Here is a 21,850-nt window from a genome sequence, read left to right as displayed (position 1 = left end):
CAAGCTTGTTTCCTCATTTGTTAAATTAGAGTTGTCTAAAAGGCCTCAGAGGTCCCTTCCAGCTTTAAATCTGTAATCTTCTGACTAATTGCAGTTTTCTCTTCTCTCTGCAGAGCCTTTCCGAGAAAGCACTTTGAAGCATTTAGTACCTTTTGTTTTGGAATTAAGACTGAAGGTTAAGTCCAACCCAAATGGAGGCAGAGGGTTAATTCTCCTCAAAGGACTGGGTAACTGTCTGCCCCAGAGAAGGGAAATGTGTTGGCCTGGAGACAGGGAAAAGTGGAGGTTTGACTAGGGGAAGGTTTAAATTCTCCCAGTGATGAAAGGAGACACCTTCCAGGCCCTTTGAAGGGATGGGTGCTTTATGTGCAGGGACAGCTGGGATCCTAACTGTGTGCCTCTCAGACTCAGCCCACAGTGACCTCTCTCTGTTTTCCCCACCCCCTCCAGTTGTCACTGTTGAGACTAGATGCCGTACACAAACACAGGTCAACACACAGATACTCCCTGGTGGGCACAACCCAACCCCCTAAGGCAACGGGCTTTGTTGACATAAACAGTGTGTATGAAGGTGGGGGATGGGGGTGGGGAAGAGGGGGCTCATAGTTTGCATTGAGGAAATGAGGCTCCAGGGCAGGGGTCGGCAACGTATGGCTCTTGAGCCATATCTGGCTCTTTTGAGGGCCAGATACGGCTCTTTCTGCAGGAGCCATAAAGTCAATTTTTTTCCAGGCGCTGTTACAGGAGCATACAGTGTGAGCACTGTACGGCTCTCGTGGAATTACATTTTAAAAAATGTGGCGTTTATGGCTCTCATGGCCAAAAAGGCTGCCGACCCCTGCTCCAGGGGGTCTATTACCTTATAAGGGATCACAGGATTCTGGCTTAATCTGAGCAAATTGTAAAGTGTTGGGTGGTTTCCGTGGCCTTTTTTTTCCTTTCCCTTTTCTCCTGTCCTCTGTTTCCCTTTTAGGGCCCAATTCCAGCAGCCTATAGCTGCCATCTTACTTAGCCTATCTCTGTACCTGGGGAAGGGTATCTGATCAACTGTTTCACACTAAAGAGTCCGGGACATAAAGAGCCTGGCCCTTCCCAGGAGTATTTGCATGGTAAGTAAGGATAGATAGAGGGACAGATGGATAGATAGAGAAATAGATAGATGGATGAATAGATAGAGGGATAAGATAGAGGGATAAATGGATAGAGAGATAGATAGATACAGATAGATATAGACAGACAGATAGATATAAAACAGAGAGAGACAGACAGATAGATAGGTGATAGGTGGATAGGTGGATCAATTGATTGATCAATAGATAGATATAGATAATAGATGAATAAATAGATAAATGGATAGATAAATTATGGCTGAATAGATAGATGAGTAAATAGATGGATGGATGGATAGATAAGATAGATAAATAGATAGATAGAGCATTTATTAACTGCTCTGTGCCAGGTACTATGCTATCTTAAAATAGAATTTCATGGGAGAAGATGAGTCTTAGCCCCAAAGGAATTAAGCAGGGATGGTGAAACTCAGGATATCAGTAGGGAATAAGGAGAAAGGTTTCTTTCAGGCATACCAAGTATATGTAGTTGGGGAGAACAATGGCTTGTAGTGGCAGAAGGTTTAATTTCCCCTCCACACAACCTTCCAGATACCCACCAATCTTAATATATCTATTTAAATCCCAACTATATTATACATGAGTAAATATACAAATGCCATCCTCCCTTCTTTATCTAACATGGTCAGCATCCCCTTTTCAAAGCCCCTTTTCTACTCTATATTCCTTCCTCATCTCGGACTCCTCCAGAGAACACCTAGGGCAGTGTTGGTGAAGACATGGCTCCATGGTGAAGACATCAGAGAGTGACTCCATTTTCCCTCTTCCCAGCCCTCAGGACATTTTTTGCATGCTTTACCCCTCTGTCTAGCCACTGGAAGCAAGCATTTTTTCCCTCAGCTCTCTTTGGTAATGGGGTGGGGTGCTCACAGACAGCTTGAATTTGTCCTCTGGACACTTAAACTGGGAAAAGTTTCACCAACGTTTTCCTAGGGAATGAGTATGAAATCAGGGCAGACTTAATAGTTGGTAGCCTCAACCTCCCACTTCCCATTCCTACTACAGTGATTCACCAAAACACCATGTACACAAACTGAAGGGTTCATCTGTATTTGGAAAAGCATACTCAAAAACACCATGTACACACACTGAGGTGATCAGACAGGTGGAAAAACACACTCACCACAGATCAAAAAGATATGCACACCCATATATATACAAGCATGCTTTGGATGGTAGAATCCTGAGATATATCTGGCTCTGGCTGGAGGCAGCTCCTGACTTTATTTATATACAACTCAGGGGTAACTAGCAACAGGACACCAGGGAGGAGGTGGAGTAAATGCTTCATGCATGGGACTGGGGGCTAGAAATTAGGGGTGAGGAAGGAGGAAAGGTTGAGCAGATGAGATAATATAAGTTTAGGGACTTTGAATCAAGGAACTGGTGTTGGAGGGGCTGGGTTTTAGTAGATTAAAGACCAAGTTCTGGAAAGTAATGGGGAGTTCTCTTGGAAAACCTTTTATCTTCAGGTTAAGATATTCCAGTTTCCTGGAAGTATGAGGAGTCCAATGAAGTCTGTACTATTTCTGCCAACCCATAACACTTTACCATAACCCAGGCACTGACACGAACCCCTAGAGAAGATATGACCTTAGGAGAGAGCCTACACAGTTTCTCCTAGTGCAGGGGTCGGCAACCTTTTTGGCCGTGAGAGCCATAAACGCCACATTTTTTAAAATGTAATTTCGTGAGAGCCGTACAGTGCTCACGGTGTGCGCTCCTGTAACAGCGCCTGAAAAAAAATTGACTTTATGGCTCCTGCAGAAAGAGCCATGCGTTGCCGACCCCTGTCCTAGGGTATGAGATATCATAGCTCCCTAACTGGGATGTAAAAAAAGAATGGGCACTAAAAAAGTAGAAAGCAGGGAGGAAGGCATTCAGGTAGGAAACATTGATAGGCATAGGATACAAAGGTGGGAAATGTAAGCATGAATATACATAAGCATACATATGTGTATATATGTACATGTGTGTAATTGTTTTTGTTGTCCAGTCATTTCAGTCATGTCTGACTCTTTGTGACCTCATCTGGGGTTTTCTTGGCAAAGACAATGGAGTGATGTGCTATTTCCTTTTCTAGCTCATTTTACAGATAGGAAATTAAGACAAACAGGGTGAAGTGACTTGCTCAAGGTCAGACACCTAGTATCTATCTGAGGCTGGTTTTGAACTCAGGTCTTCCTGACTCCAAACTTGGAACTTTATCTATTATATTAGCTAGATGCCTCATGTATGTGTGTATGTGTGTATATGTACATATCAAATCACTAATCTATCAGTGAATATTTATTCAGCATCTGTTATGTGCCAGGCATTATGCTAAACACCGGGGATACAAAAAGAGGCAAAAGACAGTCCCTGTTCTCAGGGAGTTTACAATCTAATAGTAAAAAAACAACATACTAACAAATATATACAAAGCAAGCCATATCCATGATAAATGGGAAATAATTAAACGAGGAAAAGCATTTAGGAAAAGTTTCCTATAGAAAATGGAATTTTAGTTGGGATTTAAAGAAAATCAGGGAGGTCAGTGGTTGGAGCAAAGGAAGGAGAACATATCAGGTATGGGGGCAACCAGAGAAAATGCCTGGAGCCAAAAGATGGAGTATTTTGTTCATCTTATTCATGAACACCCAGGAGGCCAGTGTCACTGGATTAAAGCATATTGTTGGGGAATAAGGTACAAGAAGATTGGAAAGGCAAGGATGGATCTAGGTTATTAAGGACTACGAATGCCAAACAGAGCATTTTGTATTTGATTCTGGAGGTAATAGGAAGCCCCTGGAGTTTATTGAGTAGGGGTGGTGGTGTGTATGACAGGACCAGACCTTCATTTTAGAAAAATCACGTTAGTGGCTAAATGAATAGATTGGAGTAGGGCAGGCCAACTCAATAGCAGGCAATAATCCAGAAGCCATGAGGACATTCACTAGAATCGTACCAGGGTCAGAGGAAGAGGAGATACTGAAGAAATTTGGCAAAGGTGAAATCTTCAGGCTTTGGTAACAACTTGGATATGATGTGCAAAAGAGTACAGAATCCAGGATGACTCCTAGCTTACAAACTTGGTAGACTGAGAGGATGGCCGTTTCCCTCTATAGTAGTAAGGAAAGAAGGAGTAGGGAAGGGCTTAGGCAAAAAGACAATGAGCACAGTTTTAGACATATACAGTTTAAGATGTCTTTTGGATATCTAGTTCCAGATCTCTGAAAAGAAGTCCGAGATGTGAGATTGGAGGTCTGCAGAGAAATTAAGGCAGGAAAAGTAGATTTGGGAATCATCAGCATGGAGATGGTAACTAAGTACATTGGAACTAATGAGATAAGCAAGTATTATAGATCCAGCAAAGAAGACAAGAGTAGAACTGGTCAGGAGAAGAACTAGGAGAGAATGGTAGCCTGAACACCTAGAGAGAAGAGATGAAAAAAAAAAAAAAAGAGAGAGAGTACAACCCCCTCTTCCCCCAATAACAGCAAAAAAGAGAGAACAAAGAATAGTCAACAGTGTCCAAGGCTGCAGAGAGGTCAAGGAGAATGAGGATTGAAAAAAGACCATTGTTTTTGGCCACAATGAGATCACTAGTAACTTTGGAGAGAACAGTTCTAGTGGAATGATGAGGCTGGAAACCAGGTTGAAAAGAGTTAAGAAGAGAGTAAGAGAAGAGTGAGTGGAACTGTTTATTTCGATCACCTTTTTGAAGAGTTTAACTATAAAGGAGAGAAGAAATATAGATCCATAGTTAGTGGGGATGGAAAGATCAAGTGAAGAATTTTTTAGGATGGAGGAAACATGGGAACACTGTAGGCAGTAGGAAATGAGCCAATAGAAAGGGAGAAATTGAAAATAAGTGAAGAAGGGGCAGCTGGGTGGCTCAGTGGATAGAGAGCCAGGACTAGAGGTGGGAGGTCCTGGATTCGAATTTGACCTCAGATGCTTCCTAGCTGTGTAACCCTGGGCAAGTCACTTAACCCCAATTGTTTAGCCCCTACTCCTTGTCTACTATGGAACCTATACTTAGTAGCCATTCTAAGAGAGAAGGTAAGGATTTAAATTTTAAAATAAAACAAAATAAGTGAAAGAATGGAGATGACAGAGGGGGCAATTTGTTGGAAGAGATGAGTTTGAATGGGATCATTTTGAATAAGTAGAGGGGTTAGTCTTGGTAAGGAATAAAGTTACATTGAGTGATGAAAAGCTGAGGAAGAGCAGACAGGTAGGAGTTCATTGTGGATGGCTCAATTTTTTTCTGCAAAATATGAGACAAAGTTCTTAGTTGAGAAGATGGTGGGGTGGAAGGGAAGCCATGGGAGGTGTGAGGAGGGATGAAAAAGTTTAGATTTGCTGCTATTCGGAATGGAATAGTGAGTTAATAAGACAGCTATAGTGGGATTGCCTAGCCTCAAGGAGGGCCCTATTGAGGCTGCATAACACAGATTTTAGTCAGAATGCTTGTATGATTTTCTCTTCCTTCACTCAGAAGCATGAAAGGCAGGAAAGTGAAGAAATGGTAGGAATGAACCCAAGACAGAGGCTTGGCTGGGCATAATTGGTGATATGATACAGGGCTAGGGACTTAAGAGAGGACAGTGTAGAGTTTAGTTCACCAAGGAGTTGAGATGGGAGGAAGAAGAGAGAATGACCAGTGTTGGAGAGATGACCTGGGAAAGAATTGAGGGTCAAGGGATTGAAAGTCTTGGTAAGGATGAATAGTAGGGCTTTGTAAAGAAAAGTAGAGGGAGAGGTGAAAAGCCAATAGGTTGGCTTTTATGGTCAAATAAAGGGATTTCAGAATTCTTAAATGTGGAAGTGGTACATTTGTGGATGACAGCAAAATGGCAACATCTTTGGTTGTGATTGAGGTGGGATGGAGGGTGTCTAGGTTGGGGAATTGAGTGGTTAAGGTATTTGAGGAAGAATCAGTATGTATACTGAAGTCTCCTACTATGAGAGCTGAAGTTGGGGAGGAAAGAACAAAGACTTTGATTGGGAAGTAGATGTTGTTGTTCATCCTTCCTTTTGAAGAGGACCAATATGATATTACTGGTCATATCTCTTGATTCAAGCATAAATTGGATTTAATTTAATCTGGAGGCAGAGTTGTACAAAGCATCAGCCTCACTCTTCCTTCCAAAGTCATCCAAGTCCAGTGGCAAGACAAAAGTCAGGATGACTGGTGATGGTCTGGGATGCAGTGGATGACCTTGGCAACTTTGATGTCTGACCAAGTTCTAAGCACTCCAGAGCACCTGTTTTAGCTGCCTTCATGGTCATTAGAACAAATTGTTCTCATCTGCCTATTTTGCCAAGGGAAATCTTAACATGTTTGGAGTAGACACCTCCCTAACTCATGGATGAGTTTAAGTCATTTATCCTCAGCCTGGATTAGCCCATCTGTTGAGAGGGTTTTATAGGGTTGTGGACTCTGTACAGGCTACAGCTTCTTGGTAGAAGACATGAATAACATAAACCTCAAAGGAAGAGAGACAATAGAGAAAGAGGGAGAACTTGGTAAGTGATAATGGAAAGTAAGGAGTATTTCAACTCTTCCAATTGGAGCTGTGAGCTGAGAGTGAATGAAGGTCCAGCCAGGACTAGTATATATAGTTCATATCTAACACCTCAGGATTATAGAAGGAACTCAAACAACTTCTCAACAACTAAATTTTGAATGATGTATAATGAAGAAAAAAAGAACAAGATGATGAGATAGACATACATGGATGACTGGATTTCAGATTTAAAGCTAAGAAGGAATTTAGAGGTCACTCATTTTGAACCCCTTGTATTATATATGAGAAAAATGAGCCCAGTTCACAAATGGGCAGAGCCTGAATTCATACCTAGGTCTCTTGATTTCCAAAGCCTGCTTTTGTAATCAGAACTTGAAGAGCCAAAGGGAGATCAGTCTGAGAGAGAGACTGGGGGTGGGCTGGAGGGGAAGGTGCAGGAGTTCTCAACCTTAATATTTTATGGGAGGAGGCATTGGAACCTGGAGTTCCACAGATTTACCTAGAATAGAAAAATGTTTGGCCTTGGAGTCAAAAGATCTTGAGCAACTTACTTGTATTGGTTTCTCCCAGCTTTTTTTTCTTTCTTTAAAATCCTTAACTTCTATCTTAGAACTGATACTAAATATAGGCTCCAAGGCTGAAGAATGTTTGTATTTTTTAAAACCCTTTCTGTCTTAATAACAACTCTAAAACAGAAAAACAAGGGATAGGCAAACAGGGTTAAGTGACTTGTCCAGGGTCATATAGCTGGGAAGTGTCTGAGGTCAGATTTGAACTTTGGTCCTCCCAACTCCTGGTCTGATGCCTGAATAGGTGCTACCTAACTGCCCTTTTTTATTCATTCATATTTATGTATTCATATGCATTAATATTTAGTCTTTCAAACAGACACATTTGTATACAAAATCACATATTCAAATCAATACAGTTTTTATTTTGAATTGTAAAATAAGCTTCTTTTAAACAGATTACAAAGTCTTTTTTATTCTAATGGGCAATGAGGATAAAGAAGAAATGGGGTAGCTTGAAATGAGAGAAGTCCAAGATCAGGGCAGCTTATTAGGAAGAGTATGGGAATATTGATCAGAAGCTATATCTGGGGAGCCTTTTTGCCTGTCCTCTTCCATTCCTCAGTCCCTTCCCTTAGCTTTTTCAATCACAACCCTTGCCATTCTTTCCCCTTTCGTCCCTCCTTAAACTCTCCCTTCTGTAGTTCCCCTATCTCAGTCTATCTTCCCTCCTGTGAAATAAGGCTGGGATGGTGGCTCTGAACTGGGGTTGTCTATCCATAGACGATAGACCAATGAAGTGGTCACTGTGAGCCAGGCCAGGTAGGGCAGCAGGAGCAGGACAGCTAGGCCATTGATGGAGTGCCAGCTCAGTGCCATGCCTAGCACCAATCCAAAGAGCAGGAGCAGGTGGCATAGGGCCTGGAGAGAGAAGGGTGGACAGTGATATGGTGGACAGAGGTGGGGCAGAGGCACAATTAGGTCAGGGGAATAGGGGGAGGAGGGGAACCCTAGTATCAGTAAGAATGTCTTCTCTACAGTATCCCTTCCTCCCCTTCCCCCATCACTTTGCCCCACAGACTATATGCAGAGACTTCCTCAATAAATGCTCACTGATTGAATGACCAGTGGATTTGAGGATCTTACAGTACCACTTCTATCCCCTCCCCTCTTCCTCAAGGGCTCCCCCACCCCATCACTGCACACAGCCAGCCACAGTCTAGAGTAGCTCCACTCTTACCAGACCAAGGTTGTGGGCTCCAAAGAAGAGAAGCAATATGATCCAGTTGAGGATAAGCTGGGCAGCATAGAGACCAAGGGGCAGGGCCAGAGGCCGACCAAAGCCCCCACCCAGATTCTTCCAGATTAGATAGGAGGCATAGCTTTGGGGAGGAAGTAAAGAAATACCTCAGTGGGGAGGACCTGGGAGGAAATGACAGTGGATGGTAAGGGAAGGGGGCAGGAAGAGAGCAGGGGTCATTGGAAGGCTGGGATGAGGACAACCAGGGCAGGAAACGTAGCACAAAGGAAGTCTCTAGGCCTATGTGAAGCAGGAGGATGAGAGTGATAGAGTACTGGCCTGAGGGAAAACTACCTGGAGGAGAGACTAGGGACCTGATAATAATTCACATTTCTAATAGGGCTTGCAGGTTGACAAAATGCTTTCCTTACAACAATCCCTTGAGGCAGGTAGGTCAAGTATTATTATGCCCATTTTACAGATGTGAACAATGACTTAATTTAAATAACTTGCCCAAGTCCACACAAGGACAAACAATAATAATATCAATCATAACAACTATTAAGTGTGGTGACTAGAAGAGATCTAACTCAGGTTTTCTGATATTAGGTCCAATGTGTTTTCTTTTATATGACACTTCCTTTGAGAGAAAGAGGGTGATGGAGTATAACAGAGAAGTAACAAATAGCTGGAGAGAATTTAGAATTCTAGGCGGGGCCCTAGAATTGGTCCTAGTGGAATAGATATGAGTCTCTGGTAATTTGCAGGTAATTTATTGAAATGGTGGACTCTTAAAATATTAGGAACCAGGCAGCGGGATAGTAACTTGTATCAGGAAGCCCTGAGTTCAAATATGGCCTTAGACCCAATGTGACCCTGGACAAGTCCCTCAACCTCAGTTTCCTTAGCTGTAAAATGGGGATAAGGATGGTATTCTCCTGGAAGGATTGTTAGGAGTAGCAAATGAAATAATATTTGAAAAGTCATTAAGGACAGTGCTTAGCACATTGTGGTCATTATATAAATACTTATTCTGCCTTCTACTTTCCACTCCACTTCCCTCCTATCTTCCATTCCATATCTCCAGATTGGGGCTTATGGGAAATTATAGCCCTTCCTTCCTTCCTTCCTTCCATTTTAGTGTCTTTCTTTCTTTCTTTCTTTCTTTCTTTCTTTCTTTCTTTCTTTCTTTCTTTCTTTCATTAGACTCTAAGGCAGAAGCATGGTAAGAGCTAGGCAATTGGGGTTAAGTGGTTTCCCCAGGGTGACAACTAGGAGGTATTTAAGAACAGATTTGAATTCAGGTCTTCCAGCCTCCACTGTGTTACCCGGTTGTCCCTGAGGTGCTTTATTCTTATTCTAGCCTTAGAATAAGACCTGGAACCTGGAAGTTGGAGACAGGATTGCACTTAAGGCCTCACCCAATGGTGGAGTAGATGGCAGTCCATGTAATCAGGAAGAGCTTGTTGGGTGGCCACCAGGGTGGCTTTTTCAGGGTCCCATACCAGTTGGGCATGTACTGTTTTGCAAACAACCAGCCCACAATGGGCCCCACATGGGGCAAGGCCATGAAGAAGGTGCTTTGAGGCCACATCATCAAGTGGATCTGAACCTGGGGAAGAAGAGGAGATGCCAATGATTAGGCTGGCCTAGAATTCTAACCTTCCTCCTAGCTCTTGGCTGGATTTGTAGTTAGGAAGTCTTGTGGCCTAATCCAACTCCATATACTTACTAGCCATATGACCCTGGGCAAGGTACTGGAGCAGCCTCAGTTTCTTTATCTGTCAAATAAGGATAATAATAGCACCGATATCACAAGGATTGTTGTAAAGATAGAATAAGCTGATGTGTAAAATGCTGAGGTCACCTTAAATCATCTTGTTCATCTTTCTGTTTTTCTAAACTAGAAAAAACTAGAGGGTCCAACTCAAGTCCTGCTTCCTTCCTGAAACTTCTGGCACTGTTCTGGTCCATAAAGTAAACTTGCCTCTTCTAGCACTTATGGAAGACTTAATGTCTATAGATTGCCTTGTCTGTTTAATGTGTGTTCTTTTTTTCTCCCCAACAAGACTTTGAACCCTTTGAGGTCCAATTTTTTGTATCTTTCACATCATCCAGTCTTTTATATACTTTGAATCACTCGGCAGAGGGCAGGACATACAGGGAACTCTTATTGAATTGAAACAAACGGAGCAAAACTGGACTGAATCAGAGACATGATGATATGAAGCAAAGGATGCTGTATTTAAAGTCAAAAGAACAGAATTTGAATCTTGATCTGTTACTGTGGGGAGGAGGGATGTGATACCTACTATGTGCCAGGCACTGTGTGAAGCACTTTACAAATATTATCTCATTTAATCCTCACAACAATTTTAGGAAGTAGATATTATTACCCTCATTTTATAGTTGAGGAAACTGAGGCAGGCAGTGGTTAAGAAACCTGTTTAGCTACTGTCTGAGGTCAGATTTGAATTCAGGTTTAATACTCTACCCACTAAGCCAGCTAGCTACCATCTTGGGAAAATTATTTCTCTAAGGCCTCTGTGGCCTTCAAGTTCTACCTCAGTAAAATTATATAAATGGACTATGATTCCTGAGTGAAATTCTATGAATCTCCTTGCATCTGACCTTTTTTTTAAACTTTTACATTTAATTTTTATTTTATTTTTTCAATTACATGTAAATAAAAATTTTTATCATTCATTTTTTATTTTCCCTTAAAAATTTTTACTAATAGAATTTATCCACCTATGTCTCAGCTCCTTCCCACCTTCCCCACATCACAGAAGGCATCATCCCAGGTACATCTGTATTTGGACTACATTTCAGCCTCTTGGTTAAGTATCTGGTCACAGTAAAAAATGATCAGGCTTGGGCAGCTGGGTAGCTAAGTGGATTGAGAGCCAGGCCTAGAGATGGGAGGTCCTAGGTTCAAACCCCGCCTCAGCCACTTCCCAGCTGTGTAACCCTGGGCAAGTCACTTGACCCCCATTGCCCACCCTTACCACTCTTCCACCTATGAGACAATACACCGAAGTACAAGGTTTAAAAAAAAATGATCAGGCTTCTTTTTAGTAAATATCTGACTTTCCTTCCTCTGCTTTGAAAGTTATCTAGCTTCCACAGACATGCTGCCCTAGGGATCCCAGCCTGGCAGCCCAGAGCTAGCCCAACCCAGCCTGGAGGTGCCAATTATTTCCCGCCCAAATTCAAAGTCAGTTGGTTGGCAGTTAGTTTATTTCCTTCTCTAAGAAAAGATGCTGCTCCATCTGACATCTGAAACCTCAGGAGCTGGAGATTCTCCTTAAGCCTCCCCACCTCCAAAGAGTAAAGCAGGGAACTCAAGTCCTGACTATAGATAGCTTCTCAGGGGAAAAAGAGTCTAAACCCAAAATCGCAGGGCTAGTAAGTGCAAGAAGCAGGATTCAAACACAAGTCTTTTTGATGGAAAGTCTACATCAGTATCAGGGCTAGTTTGCAAGGAATATGCATGTTCAAGATTATTCAGAATCCTCTCCCTCAGCCCCTTAGTATCACCCTACCCTCACATATACTCTTACCCCTGCTGATTGAAATGAAGCTGACTCAACAAACCTACATACAGATCCCCTAATTAGGTCTTAATTCAACTGGTTTCAAGGATCCCCAGATCTGACTGGGCTGTTCTTTTTAGTCTGTCGCTTTCTGTTTGGCTTTGTTTGTTTACTAATTTCCTCCTCTATAAATTGGGGATAATAATAGTTTCTACTTCACAGAGTTAGTGATTGAGATTAAATGAGATAATATATGTAAAGTTCCTTGCAAACCTTAAAGCCAGTTTGTCTGTCAGGTAACAAGAATTTATTAAATGCCTACTATGTGGGGGCCGGGGCCCAGTAGGTGGCTCTGTGGACTGAGGGCCAGACCCAGAAATGGGAGGGCCTAGGTTCAAATCTAGCCTCAGATATGTCCTAGCTGTGTGACCCTGAGCAAGTCACTTAAACCCCATTGCCTAGACTTTACTGTTCTTCTGCCTTGGAACCAATACACAGTCGTGATTTTAAAATGGAAGGTAAGGGATTAAAAAATCCCTACTGTGTGCCAGGAAGTGTTATATACGGGAGATATGAGGAAAAGCAAAAGACAGGCTCCCTCAAAAAGCTCACAATCTAATAGGATCAAAGTTCTATATTAATGTGATTTATTACTATTATCTTTCTGGATGCCTCACACTGTCTTGCAGCCTGTACCTCTTTCTTAGTGTTTTATACTAAAAGAGTCCCCCATGACCTCATCTTATTCTCCCCACTCTCACCCCAAACCCATACTGAATAGGCTTTCTCCTTACCTCAGGAAGTTGACCTTCTTGACTCTGTGCCTGATGAGCTTTGTGGGGGAAGCAGAGAAGAGCTTGAAGATGGGGTGTGAGGTGATAGGGTGGGGCTTACTACCTTCGTCTCCCAGACATCTAGGGTGGTGACAAGTAGCTAGAGGAGGTACCAGTGAGAAGGTGCCTGAATCACCAGTCATTTTCATTCTTTGAGTCAAAGCTTTCAAGCTCTGTTCATTCAGGGCTCCCTTAAACCTTCTTGACTTTCTCTGCTGTTTATTCCATCCTCTTTAGGAATTCATTTTATGGAAGGACAGGAGAACCTTCTAGAAACTCCTAATTGTTGCCCACTTCCAGCTCTATTGCTTGTAAGCATTGTGTCCCCAGGCAAGGGTCTATTATTCTCTGATCTCACTTAGAACCAATAGCATTCCTGTAGGTGGGGATGGCATCAGATTGACAAGATATGAAAATTCAGAAAGTTCCAGGATTGGTACTGCATTGTAGGACATGAAACAGATAGAAGAATAAACAATTCTCTTCTTCTTCTCTTCAAACCCTAACCTTCTATTTTATTTTATTTATTTTTTAAAACCTTTACCTTTCATCTTGGAATCAATACTGTGTATTGGTTCTAAGGCAGAAGAGTGGTAAAGGCTAGGCAATGGGGGTTAAGTGATTTGCCCAGAAACTCAAGTTCCCCTATCATCAAGATTGGCTCTTTATCCACTGAGCCACCTATCAGTGTTTAAGTAATTATGTTCAACTGGAATAACCCATCCAGGTAACTATTGCTTGTTAGTGTAATGAGTCTTTCCCTAGTGACAAGGAGTTCAGTAATAAAGGAGGGAAGTCCACCTAGTCAATGGACTTAAGCAGAGGGTTCTGTCCCCAAGAGTTGACATCTTCCTCCTTAGCCACAAGTCACTCTTTTCAGGGTTTTATCCACATATGGGGGTAGGGAGTGTTCTATCCTCTTCTTACTCTGGGTTGGGTTTGCGGGAGGGCAGAATGGGAGAAGAGGAGAATGAGACAGGCAGTTCTCCTGGCAGGCAGGTGTGTCAGACTGCAAGAGAATTATTAACTGAAGAGGAAAACTAATTTCCTCACTAAGGGGGATGACAGCTGGAGGACTGAGTCAGAGGGCTCACATGGGCCCCCCGTTAGAAATCAACGAGGCAATGACTAGTGGTTCAGTGGAAAGAACAATGGATTTAAAATCAGAAAACCTGGGCTCAAATCCTACCTTGAACACAGGTACATCTTTTGGGATTTGGGAAAGCTGATAGGTCTCTCTGGGTCTCAAGTAGTGAGGTGGTCTACTGAAGAATATTAGACCTGGAGTCTGGAAAATCTGGGTTCAAATTTGACCTTGGATGACTAGACATATAGAACCTCTGTCTATCTTGATCTCTTTAACTATAAAGGGGATGATAGAAGCACTCAACTTCTCAGAACTGCTGTGAAGATAAAATCAAACCAAATATTTGTAAAGAGCTTAGAACAGCACCTGAGACATCCTAAGTACTTAATGGAAGCTTGTTTCCTTCATTCCTGATCTGTAAAATAAGGAAATTGAACTCAACAATGTCAAAGGTCCCTTCTAGTTCTGAGTGAGATTCTGTCACCTTTACAAGCTTAGCCTACTCGCAGAAGATCAAAATCGGTCAGGATTCCTATTGTTCTGTCCCATCCTAACTTTAAAAGTATAAAAGGATATAAGCTTTTTCTTCATGACCATGGTTATTGACCCCATTTTGCCCTCCGGAATTTTACAGTGTTGAGAAACAGGGTGAGACTATTATTCAATCGTGGACCACTAGATGGGGTAGAAAGCAAAGTTTTCATTTGATTCATCTGAGTAGATTTCTCCCTTCTCCTTCTCTCCTTTTCAAACCACCCAACCACTCAAGATTATGTAGACTGGCAAGATTGTGGTTTTCAGGCATCCCTGGCTATCCCCTAGATCTCCCTGCTTTAATTTTCACTGAACTCTGAGACTGTCCTTTCTCCTGAAAAACAAGACTTGCTCCCACTTTCCTTTGAAGGGTGCACGGAGGAGGAAACAGGCACTGTGCCAGGAAGCCCCAGGACACACCTTCTGTCTGGATTCTACTTCCCTACCCCATTCCATTCTTACTCTTTTTGTAGCTCCTGCTTGGATCTGACACCGTTAAGACCCAAGTGAACGACAGTCTTCAGAATAATCAGGTGAGTGTGGGGTTGAGGCAGATTTGGTTGATGAATAAGTGAGATGGGCTTACTAAGGCAGCTGGTGAAAAGATGGACCATTATTGGTTTGACTCCAAAAAGGTGAGAGGAGTGAGGAAAGGAGCAATGTCTGAAAGGGCTTGAGTTGGGACTGAGGAGATAGGCAGAATCTAGGCAGTGCATTTTGACCAGAAGTTTCTATTCTTCAAAGTGTCCAGTGACAACATGCAAGCCGTCCGGTATTATTTTTGGCATCTTATTGACTGGGTACTTTTTCTAAGGCAGAATTATACCTCTGAGTTAAGGGTCATGAGGATATCTATTTAGTAGGAGCTACTAATTGGGGAAGAGTGATGGGGAAGTCAGGGAGAGACTTCCAAGTTCTCAGCAAGTGTGTTTTGAAGGGATGTCAATAAATTGCTCTGGGGAGGTAGGAAAGGGACTAGAACTGTGATTTCATTGTTATATCAAACTTTTAGATGAGGAAACTCCCTCTATAGATGCAGGCCAGCACTTTGACAACTAATGATCTTAGAGAATTGTCTTGAGTGTTGGGAGGTTCACACATCCAGAGTGCACTAAATGCAGGATTTGAATTTGGGTCTTTCTGGTTTTGAGGCTGTCTCTATCTACTATGTCTCTCTATATACTATACTACTATGGGTGGAATTTCCAAATCCTATAGCTGAGCTATAGGATTTGGGCTTCTGCGTCTGAGTGAGAAGGAGAAAGAGAAGCAAAAGATTTATGCATGCTTGGGCCATTGTCAGGCAGGGTTTTTTTCTCAAGATCTAACATTAGTTGGAGCTAAGTAATTTCTTAGGGTAGCTGGTGGTATAGTGGGTTTGCTTCATGAGTGAAATCCAGCCTCAAATACAAGCTATGTGACCCTGGTCAAGTTACTTAACCCTGTTGGCCTCAATTTCCTCATCTGTAAAAAGAGCTGGAGAAGGAAATAGCAAACTCTTCCAATATGTTTGCCAAGAAAATCCCAAATGAGGTCACAAAGTGCCAGACACAAATGAAACAACTCAACAACAACAACAAAAATTTCCCTAAGACTGAAATGAGACAGGAGTGAGAGAAAGAGCTTTTGTAGGTAGTGGTGGTAGGGGAATGTCTCCTTCCTTAAAACATCTAGACTAATATGGATAGAGGGAAAGAGATGGGATGATTCCACCCCCTTTCCTCCCCCCAATAAATAGACATTATTTTAATGAGGAGAGAAGAAGATGATGGAGAATCACAAGATTAAGATTTAGAAACCATTTAGTCAAACCCCATCATTTTATAGATGAGGAAACTGAGGCCTAGAAGGAAGAAGTAGTTTGCCCAGTATCTCACCAGTCGAAGTAGTAGAAACCAAGATTCAAACTACAGTTCCTTGACTTGAAGCTTACATCATCACAGTGACAAGAGGCCCTATTTATCCAGGGACTGATAAGTAGGGAAAGGGGATCCTCCCTTGCATAATGCCTACATATCCCTTTGACAGTCTTATAGCATAAAGGGGATTTGGACTCTGACCTCATGAGGCCCCAGGAAGTTTGCTGCAGTAGAAATAGAACAGACCACATGTTCTTTCCTTCAAGCTTTAGTCTACCCCAATATATATCTCTGATGATGGGGGAAGAGAGGTGAATATCTTCAGCCATAGAGCTTTTATTCTTCTTTTCTTTTGTTAGTTAAAGACATTTACTATTTACCTTATTTACTTCTAAGGTCTTTGTTTTTCTTAGGCAGATAGGGAAGAGAGAGCCTCTGGGTGAGAAAGCAGATTCCCAGAGCCTCACATCCCCACCACTCACTCTTTCTCTGGCCTAGAAACCTACTTCATTTATTTCTCCATCCTCAATTCAAAAAACACTGTGCTTGATTCTTGAAATGCAAAAGAAAGTCTGCCTTCAAGGAGCATGTGTTATCCTTAAGGAGGAAGAGCAGTTTAGGACAGCATGTACACAGAAAAGTAAATGCAAAGTACAATGGTACTTTGGTACTCTTCATTAATTAATTCCAGAAGGCAGGGCAAGTACAAAATGAATTTTTCCCATAAGGAATAATGTAAATTGAATGAATCTGTTCCAGACACCCAGAAAATCCAGTTTTTACAAGGTATATGTTTTATTGTATTTTACTAAATACACATTAACAATACATAAACATAAATAAAAACAATAATTAGATTAAATAAAATAATTTTGACTTAGCTTTATCTGTATTGAGAGATAATAATAAACAGAGCCAGAAACCAAAGTTATGATAGAGGGGAGATAGAGAGTCTTTTGTCCCATCCCCCTTGCACAAATCCCATCCTTACAAGAGGAGTTCATGGGCTAATGATGATGAGGAGAAATGTTATTGTATGGATAAGGAGTCCCCTTCTATAATATCTGAGGGCAAGTGCCCTTCTGGAATTCTTTTTCTTCCTCTTTTCTGTCCCTTATCTCCACTGAACCTTCTTTGAGACTCACCAGGTGTAAGTAAACTTCTCAAGAAAGCTATTCATTGATGTTCACTTTTTTCTGCATTTAAAAATTCTTTTAAAGTGGGAAATGGTCTGGTCATTTAAGACATTTACAATTCTGCTTGTTAAAGCTTTGTTAGGGTGATATTTTTCAACAAAATTTGCAAAGGCAATATTGAAGGCTGAGAAATGGCCAATGGATTTGTTTTTAAATAGTCCATGGAGGAATTCCATGTGAACTAGAAAGAGGGAAATGATGCAGAGTGAAAAGAGCAGAACTAGGAGAACATTGTACACAGAGATGGATATACTGTGGCAAATGTAATGGGCTTCTCTACTAGCAGCAATGCAATGATCCAGGACAAGTCTGAGCGACTTATGAGAAAGAATGCTATCCACATCCAGAGAAAGAACTGTGGGAGTAGAAACACAGAAGAAAAACAACTCCTTGATCACATGGGTCAATGGGGATATGATTGGGGATGTAGACTTTAACCCATCACCCTAGTACAAATATTAATAATATGGAAATAGGTCTTGATCAATAACACATGTAAAACCCAGTGGAATTGTTTGTTGGATATGGGAGGGGAGGTAAGAGGAAGGGAGGGAAAGAACATAAATCATGTAACCATGGAAAAATATTCTAAATTAATTAAATAAACTTAAATAGTCCATGGAATCATGATAGTGTGACAACTAGTTGACTATAGGACCAAGATTGTGAAAGGATGGAATAGAGGATAGGTCAAAGGTGACAGACTGGTAGAATATGGATGGATGAGGGACTCGAGGTTACAGTGAGGATGAGAGATAGATTTAGGAGAAAGGAGGCAGAGGAAGAACCAAAAGATATAAGCTCTTCCCCAAATATATGGAATGCCACCTATTCCATCAAGTAGTGAGGCCAGAATACAGGTAGAGACAAAAGTCTGAGGGATTTCAGATATTAAAATTATGAAAAAAGAACAATCGTAGGCAGTGGTTAGAGGCAGCTAGGTGGCTCAGTGAATAGAAGGCAATCTGGAGTGAAGAAAACCTGAATTCAAATCTATGTTCAGGAACTTACTAGCTGTGTGACCTTAGGCAAGTCATTTAACTTCTGTCTAAGTTTCCTTATCTGTAAAATGGGGATAATAACAGCATCACCCTTCCAGAATTATCATGAGATCAACTAAGATAATATTTGTAAAGTGATTACAAAACCTTAATGTACTATTTTTATTACTATTAATGTGTGAGTGAGGCAAAGTGAAGAAGTTCATGATAATTTAGTAAGTGAATGAACTGGGAGATCCTGGAGGTTGAGGACACATTAACATGTGTATTAAAGTTCCTGAGAATGAAAGGAGAGAAGATTAAGAGCATGGTACTGAATTCCCTGAGAAAAGAGAGAATGAATTGAGAAGACAGAAGATAACTGCAACAAGAAGTTGGCCTGAGAGGTAAAAATGAATTGAATGAACTTCAGAAGAACTTGCTGAGTGACAGTGGCAAAGTAATAGGAGCAAAAAGTCAGACTACTTTGAAAACCCCAAATGGGGTCACAAAGAACTGGGACATGATTGAAATAATTGAACAACTTCTCTACTGGCTAAGGTTCAAAGGTAATAAGACTCAAAGATAATAAGAAATCAGAACTCAAAACCATAGAGAGGGGTCTGGAGTTCAAGAAGTTGGAAAGGGGGCAGCTGAATAGCTCAGTGGATTGAGAGCCAGGCCTAGAGATGAGAAGTCCTAGGTTCAAATCTGGTCTCAGACACTTCCCAGCTGTGTGACCCTGGGCAAGTCACTTGACCCCCATTTCCTACCCTTATCACTCTTCTGCCTTAGAGCCAATATACAGTATTGACTCCAAGATGGAAGGTAAGGGTTAAAAAAAAAAAAGAAGTTGGAAAGAGTGGGGAGAAGCTTCTGAATTAGAGCCTGTAGGAGGAGAAGCCCCATTTATTCATGGACTAATAAATAGGAAAAAGAGATTCCTTTCCTTATTTGAATCAACAAGCATTTGCTGGTTGTATCTACTATGACCTATAAACAGTCCATTAAAACAAGAACTGGAGGTTACTGTGGCTCAGATCGTGAGTTTCTTATTGAAAAATTCAGACTTAAATTGAAGAAAATAGGGAATTCATCAGACTATATAGATATGACCTAAATAGCATCTCTTATGAATATGAAGTAGAAGTTATTAATAGATTTAAGGGATTAGATCTAGTAGAGTGCCTGAAGAACTGTGGACAGAGATTCATGATAATGTATAGGAGGCAGCATCAAAAACATTTAAAAGAACAAGAAAGCAAAATGGCTCTCTGATGAAGCTTTACAAATAGCTGAGGAAAGAAGGAAAGGGAAAGGAAAAGGAAAAGGGGAAAGATACCCAAGTGAATACAGAATTACAGAAAATGGCAAGGAAAGATAAATTTTCTTAAATGAACAAAGCAAATAGATAAAAATAAGAGAATGTGAAAGACAAGAGATCTCTTCAAGAAAAATAGAGATATCAAGGGAATATTTCATACAAAAAGGGGCATGATGAAAGCCAAAAATGATAGGAAATTAACAGAAGTAGAAAAGATTAAGGAATGGTAAGAAGGTACAGAAGAGGGGGCAGCTAGGTGTCTCAGTAGATTGAGAGTCAGGCCTAGAGATGGGAAGTACTGGGTTGAAATTTGGCCTCAGACATTTCCTAACTATATAACCCTGGGCAAGTCACTTAACCCTCATTGCCTGGCCCTTACTGCTCTTCTGCCTTGGAACCAATACACAGTATTGATTACAATACAGAAGGTATGGGTTTAATATAAATACACCCACACACATAAGAGCTATACAAAAAAGATCTTAACTTCAATGATAACCATGATGGTATGGTTATTAATCTAGAATCAGATAGTCCAGAGAATAAAGTAAAGTGGGCCTTAGAAAGTATTGTTTTGTTTTTTTTAAACATTTATTAATATTCATTTTTAACCTGTTTACATACTTTATGACCCTACTTTCCCCTTCACCCCCCGCTCACCCCCCACCCATGGCTGACACACATTTCCACTGGTTGTAGCATGTGTCCTTGTTCAGGGCCTATTTCCGTATTGTTGATAGTTGCATTGGTGTGGTATATGCAAATTGTAAAGAATAAAATTTAGGTATTTATAGATATATATTAAAAATATGTGGCCGCCAGGAATCAACAATTAAGGTTGATTCCTTAATTAAATCAGACCCAAGTCAGCATCGGGTTGAAGAGTTTATTTACAATCGGTAGGTAAAAGTAGGAATAAAGAGAAAAGTAGAGGCTAGTCCAGGCGGGCCTGGACTGAGAGAGAAGGTTAAGGGGGCTAAATAAATGAAGCTGTAAGCCACAAGACCCAACAGCCAGATAGGCAGAGTTTAGAATTGGCCCAGCAAGGCCAAGGAAGTCAGCCTAACTTACCCACGTGACAATATAGAGCATAAGCGTTCTGTGGTCTCAGGAGATGCTTCTTCTTCCAGTTGGAGACGGCAATCCCCAATCATTTCCGCCTCAGCCCCTGCATTCAAGCAATTGTTTATCTTCTATGTTTCCTCTCCTGCAGTCCTTCTTCTGAATGTGGGTAGCGTTTTTTACCATAAATCCCTCAGAGCTGTCTTGTGTCATTTCATTGTTGCTGGTACAGAAGTCCATTACATTCGATTTTACCATAGTATATCAGTCTCTGTGTACAGTGTTCTTCTGGCTCTGCTCCTTTCACTCTGCATCAGTTCCTGGAGGTCTTTCCAGTTCACATGGAACTCCTCCAGTTTATTATTCCTTTTAGCACAATAGTATTCCATCACCAGCATATACCACAGTTTGTTCAGCCATTCCCCAATTGAAGGACATACCCTCCCTTTCCAGTTCTTTGCCACTACAAAAAGCGCAGCTATAAATATTTTCGTGCAAGTGTGTTTATCTATGATCTCTTTGGGGTACAAATCCAACAATGGTATGGCTGGATCAAAGGGCAGGCATTCTTTTATAGCCCTTTGAGCATAGTTCCAAATTGCCAGCCAGAATGGTTGGATCAGTTCACAGCTCCACCAGCAATGCATTAATGTCCCAATTTTGCCACATCCCCTCCAACATTAATTACTCTCCCCTTCTTTCATGTTAGCCAATCTGCTAGGTGTGAGGTGATACCTCAGAGTAGTTTTGATTTGCATTTCTCTAATTATTAGAGATTTAGAACACTTTCTCATATGCTTATTGATACTTTTGATTTCTTTACCTGAAAATTGCCTATTCATGTCTCTTGCCCATTTATCAATTGGGGAATGGCTTGATTTTTTATACAATTGATTTAATTCCTTGTATATTTGAGTAATTAGACCCCTGTCAGAGTTTTTTGTTATAAAGATTTTTTTTCCAATTTGTTGTTTCCTTTATGATTTTGACTACATTATTTTTGTTTGTACAAAAGCTTTTTAGCTTAATATAATCAAAACCATT

At 41.1% G+C, this 21,850-nt stretch overlaps 1 protein-coding gene across 1 annotated transcript; it reads right to left on the bottom strand.

The window, feature by feature from the left end:
- Window positions 1-7,869: 7,869 nt before the first annotated feature.
- TSPO2 (translocator protein 2) lies at window positions 7,870-9,989 on the bottom strand. Its single transcript, XM_044671739.1, has 3 exons — window positions 9,817-9,989; window positions 8,396-8,537; window positions 7,870-8,076 (listed from the first exon to the last, which is right to left on the bottom strand). Exons 1-3 carry the CDS (start codon window positions 9,987-9,989, stop codon window positions 7,870-7,872), a joined length of 522 nt encoding a protein of 173 aa, XP_044527674.1.
- Between the last annotated feature and the right edge of the window lie 11,861 nt (window positions 9,990-21,850).

The sequence above is a fragment of the Gracilinanus agilis genome, chromosome 4 (assembly GCF_016433145.1).
Source record: "Gracilinanus agilis isolate LMUSP501 chromosome 4, AgileGrace, whole genome shotgun sequence".
Classification (NCBI taxonomy): Eukaryota; Metazoa; Chordata; class Mammalia; order Didelphimorphia; family Didelphidae; genus Gracilinanus; species Gracilinanus agilis.
Note: the sequence above shows the minus strand (reverse complement) of the source record. Positions and strands in the feature narration are given on the sequence as shown.

What these genes read in the sequence shown, in the direction of transcription:
- TSPO2 (XM_044671739.1), bottom strand. Translation starts at nt 9,989, where the DNA reads ATGTGGCCTCAAAGCACCTTCTTCATGGCCTTGCCCCATGTGGGGCCC. An exon ending in GCCATCTACTCCACCATTGG is followed by an intron (nt 8,538 to 9,816) that starts GTGAGGCCTTAA and finishes TCCTCCCCAAAG; the next exon opens with CTATGCCTCCTATCTAATCT. An exon ending in GAGCCCACAACCTTGGTCTG is followed by an intron (nt 8,077 to 8,395) that starts GTAAGAGTGGAG and finishes TTCTCTCTCCAG; the next exon opens with GCCCTATGCCACCTGCTCCT.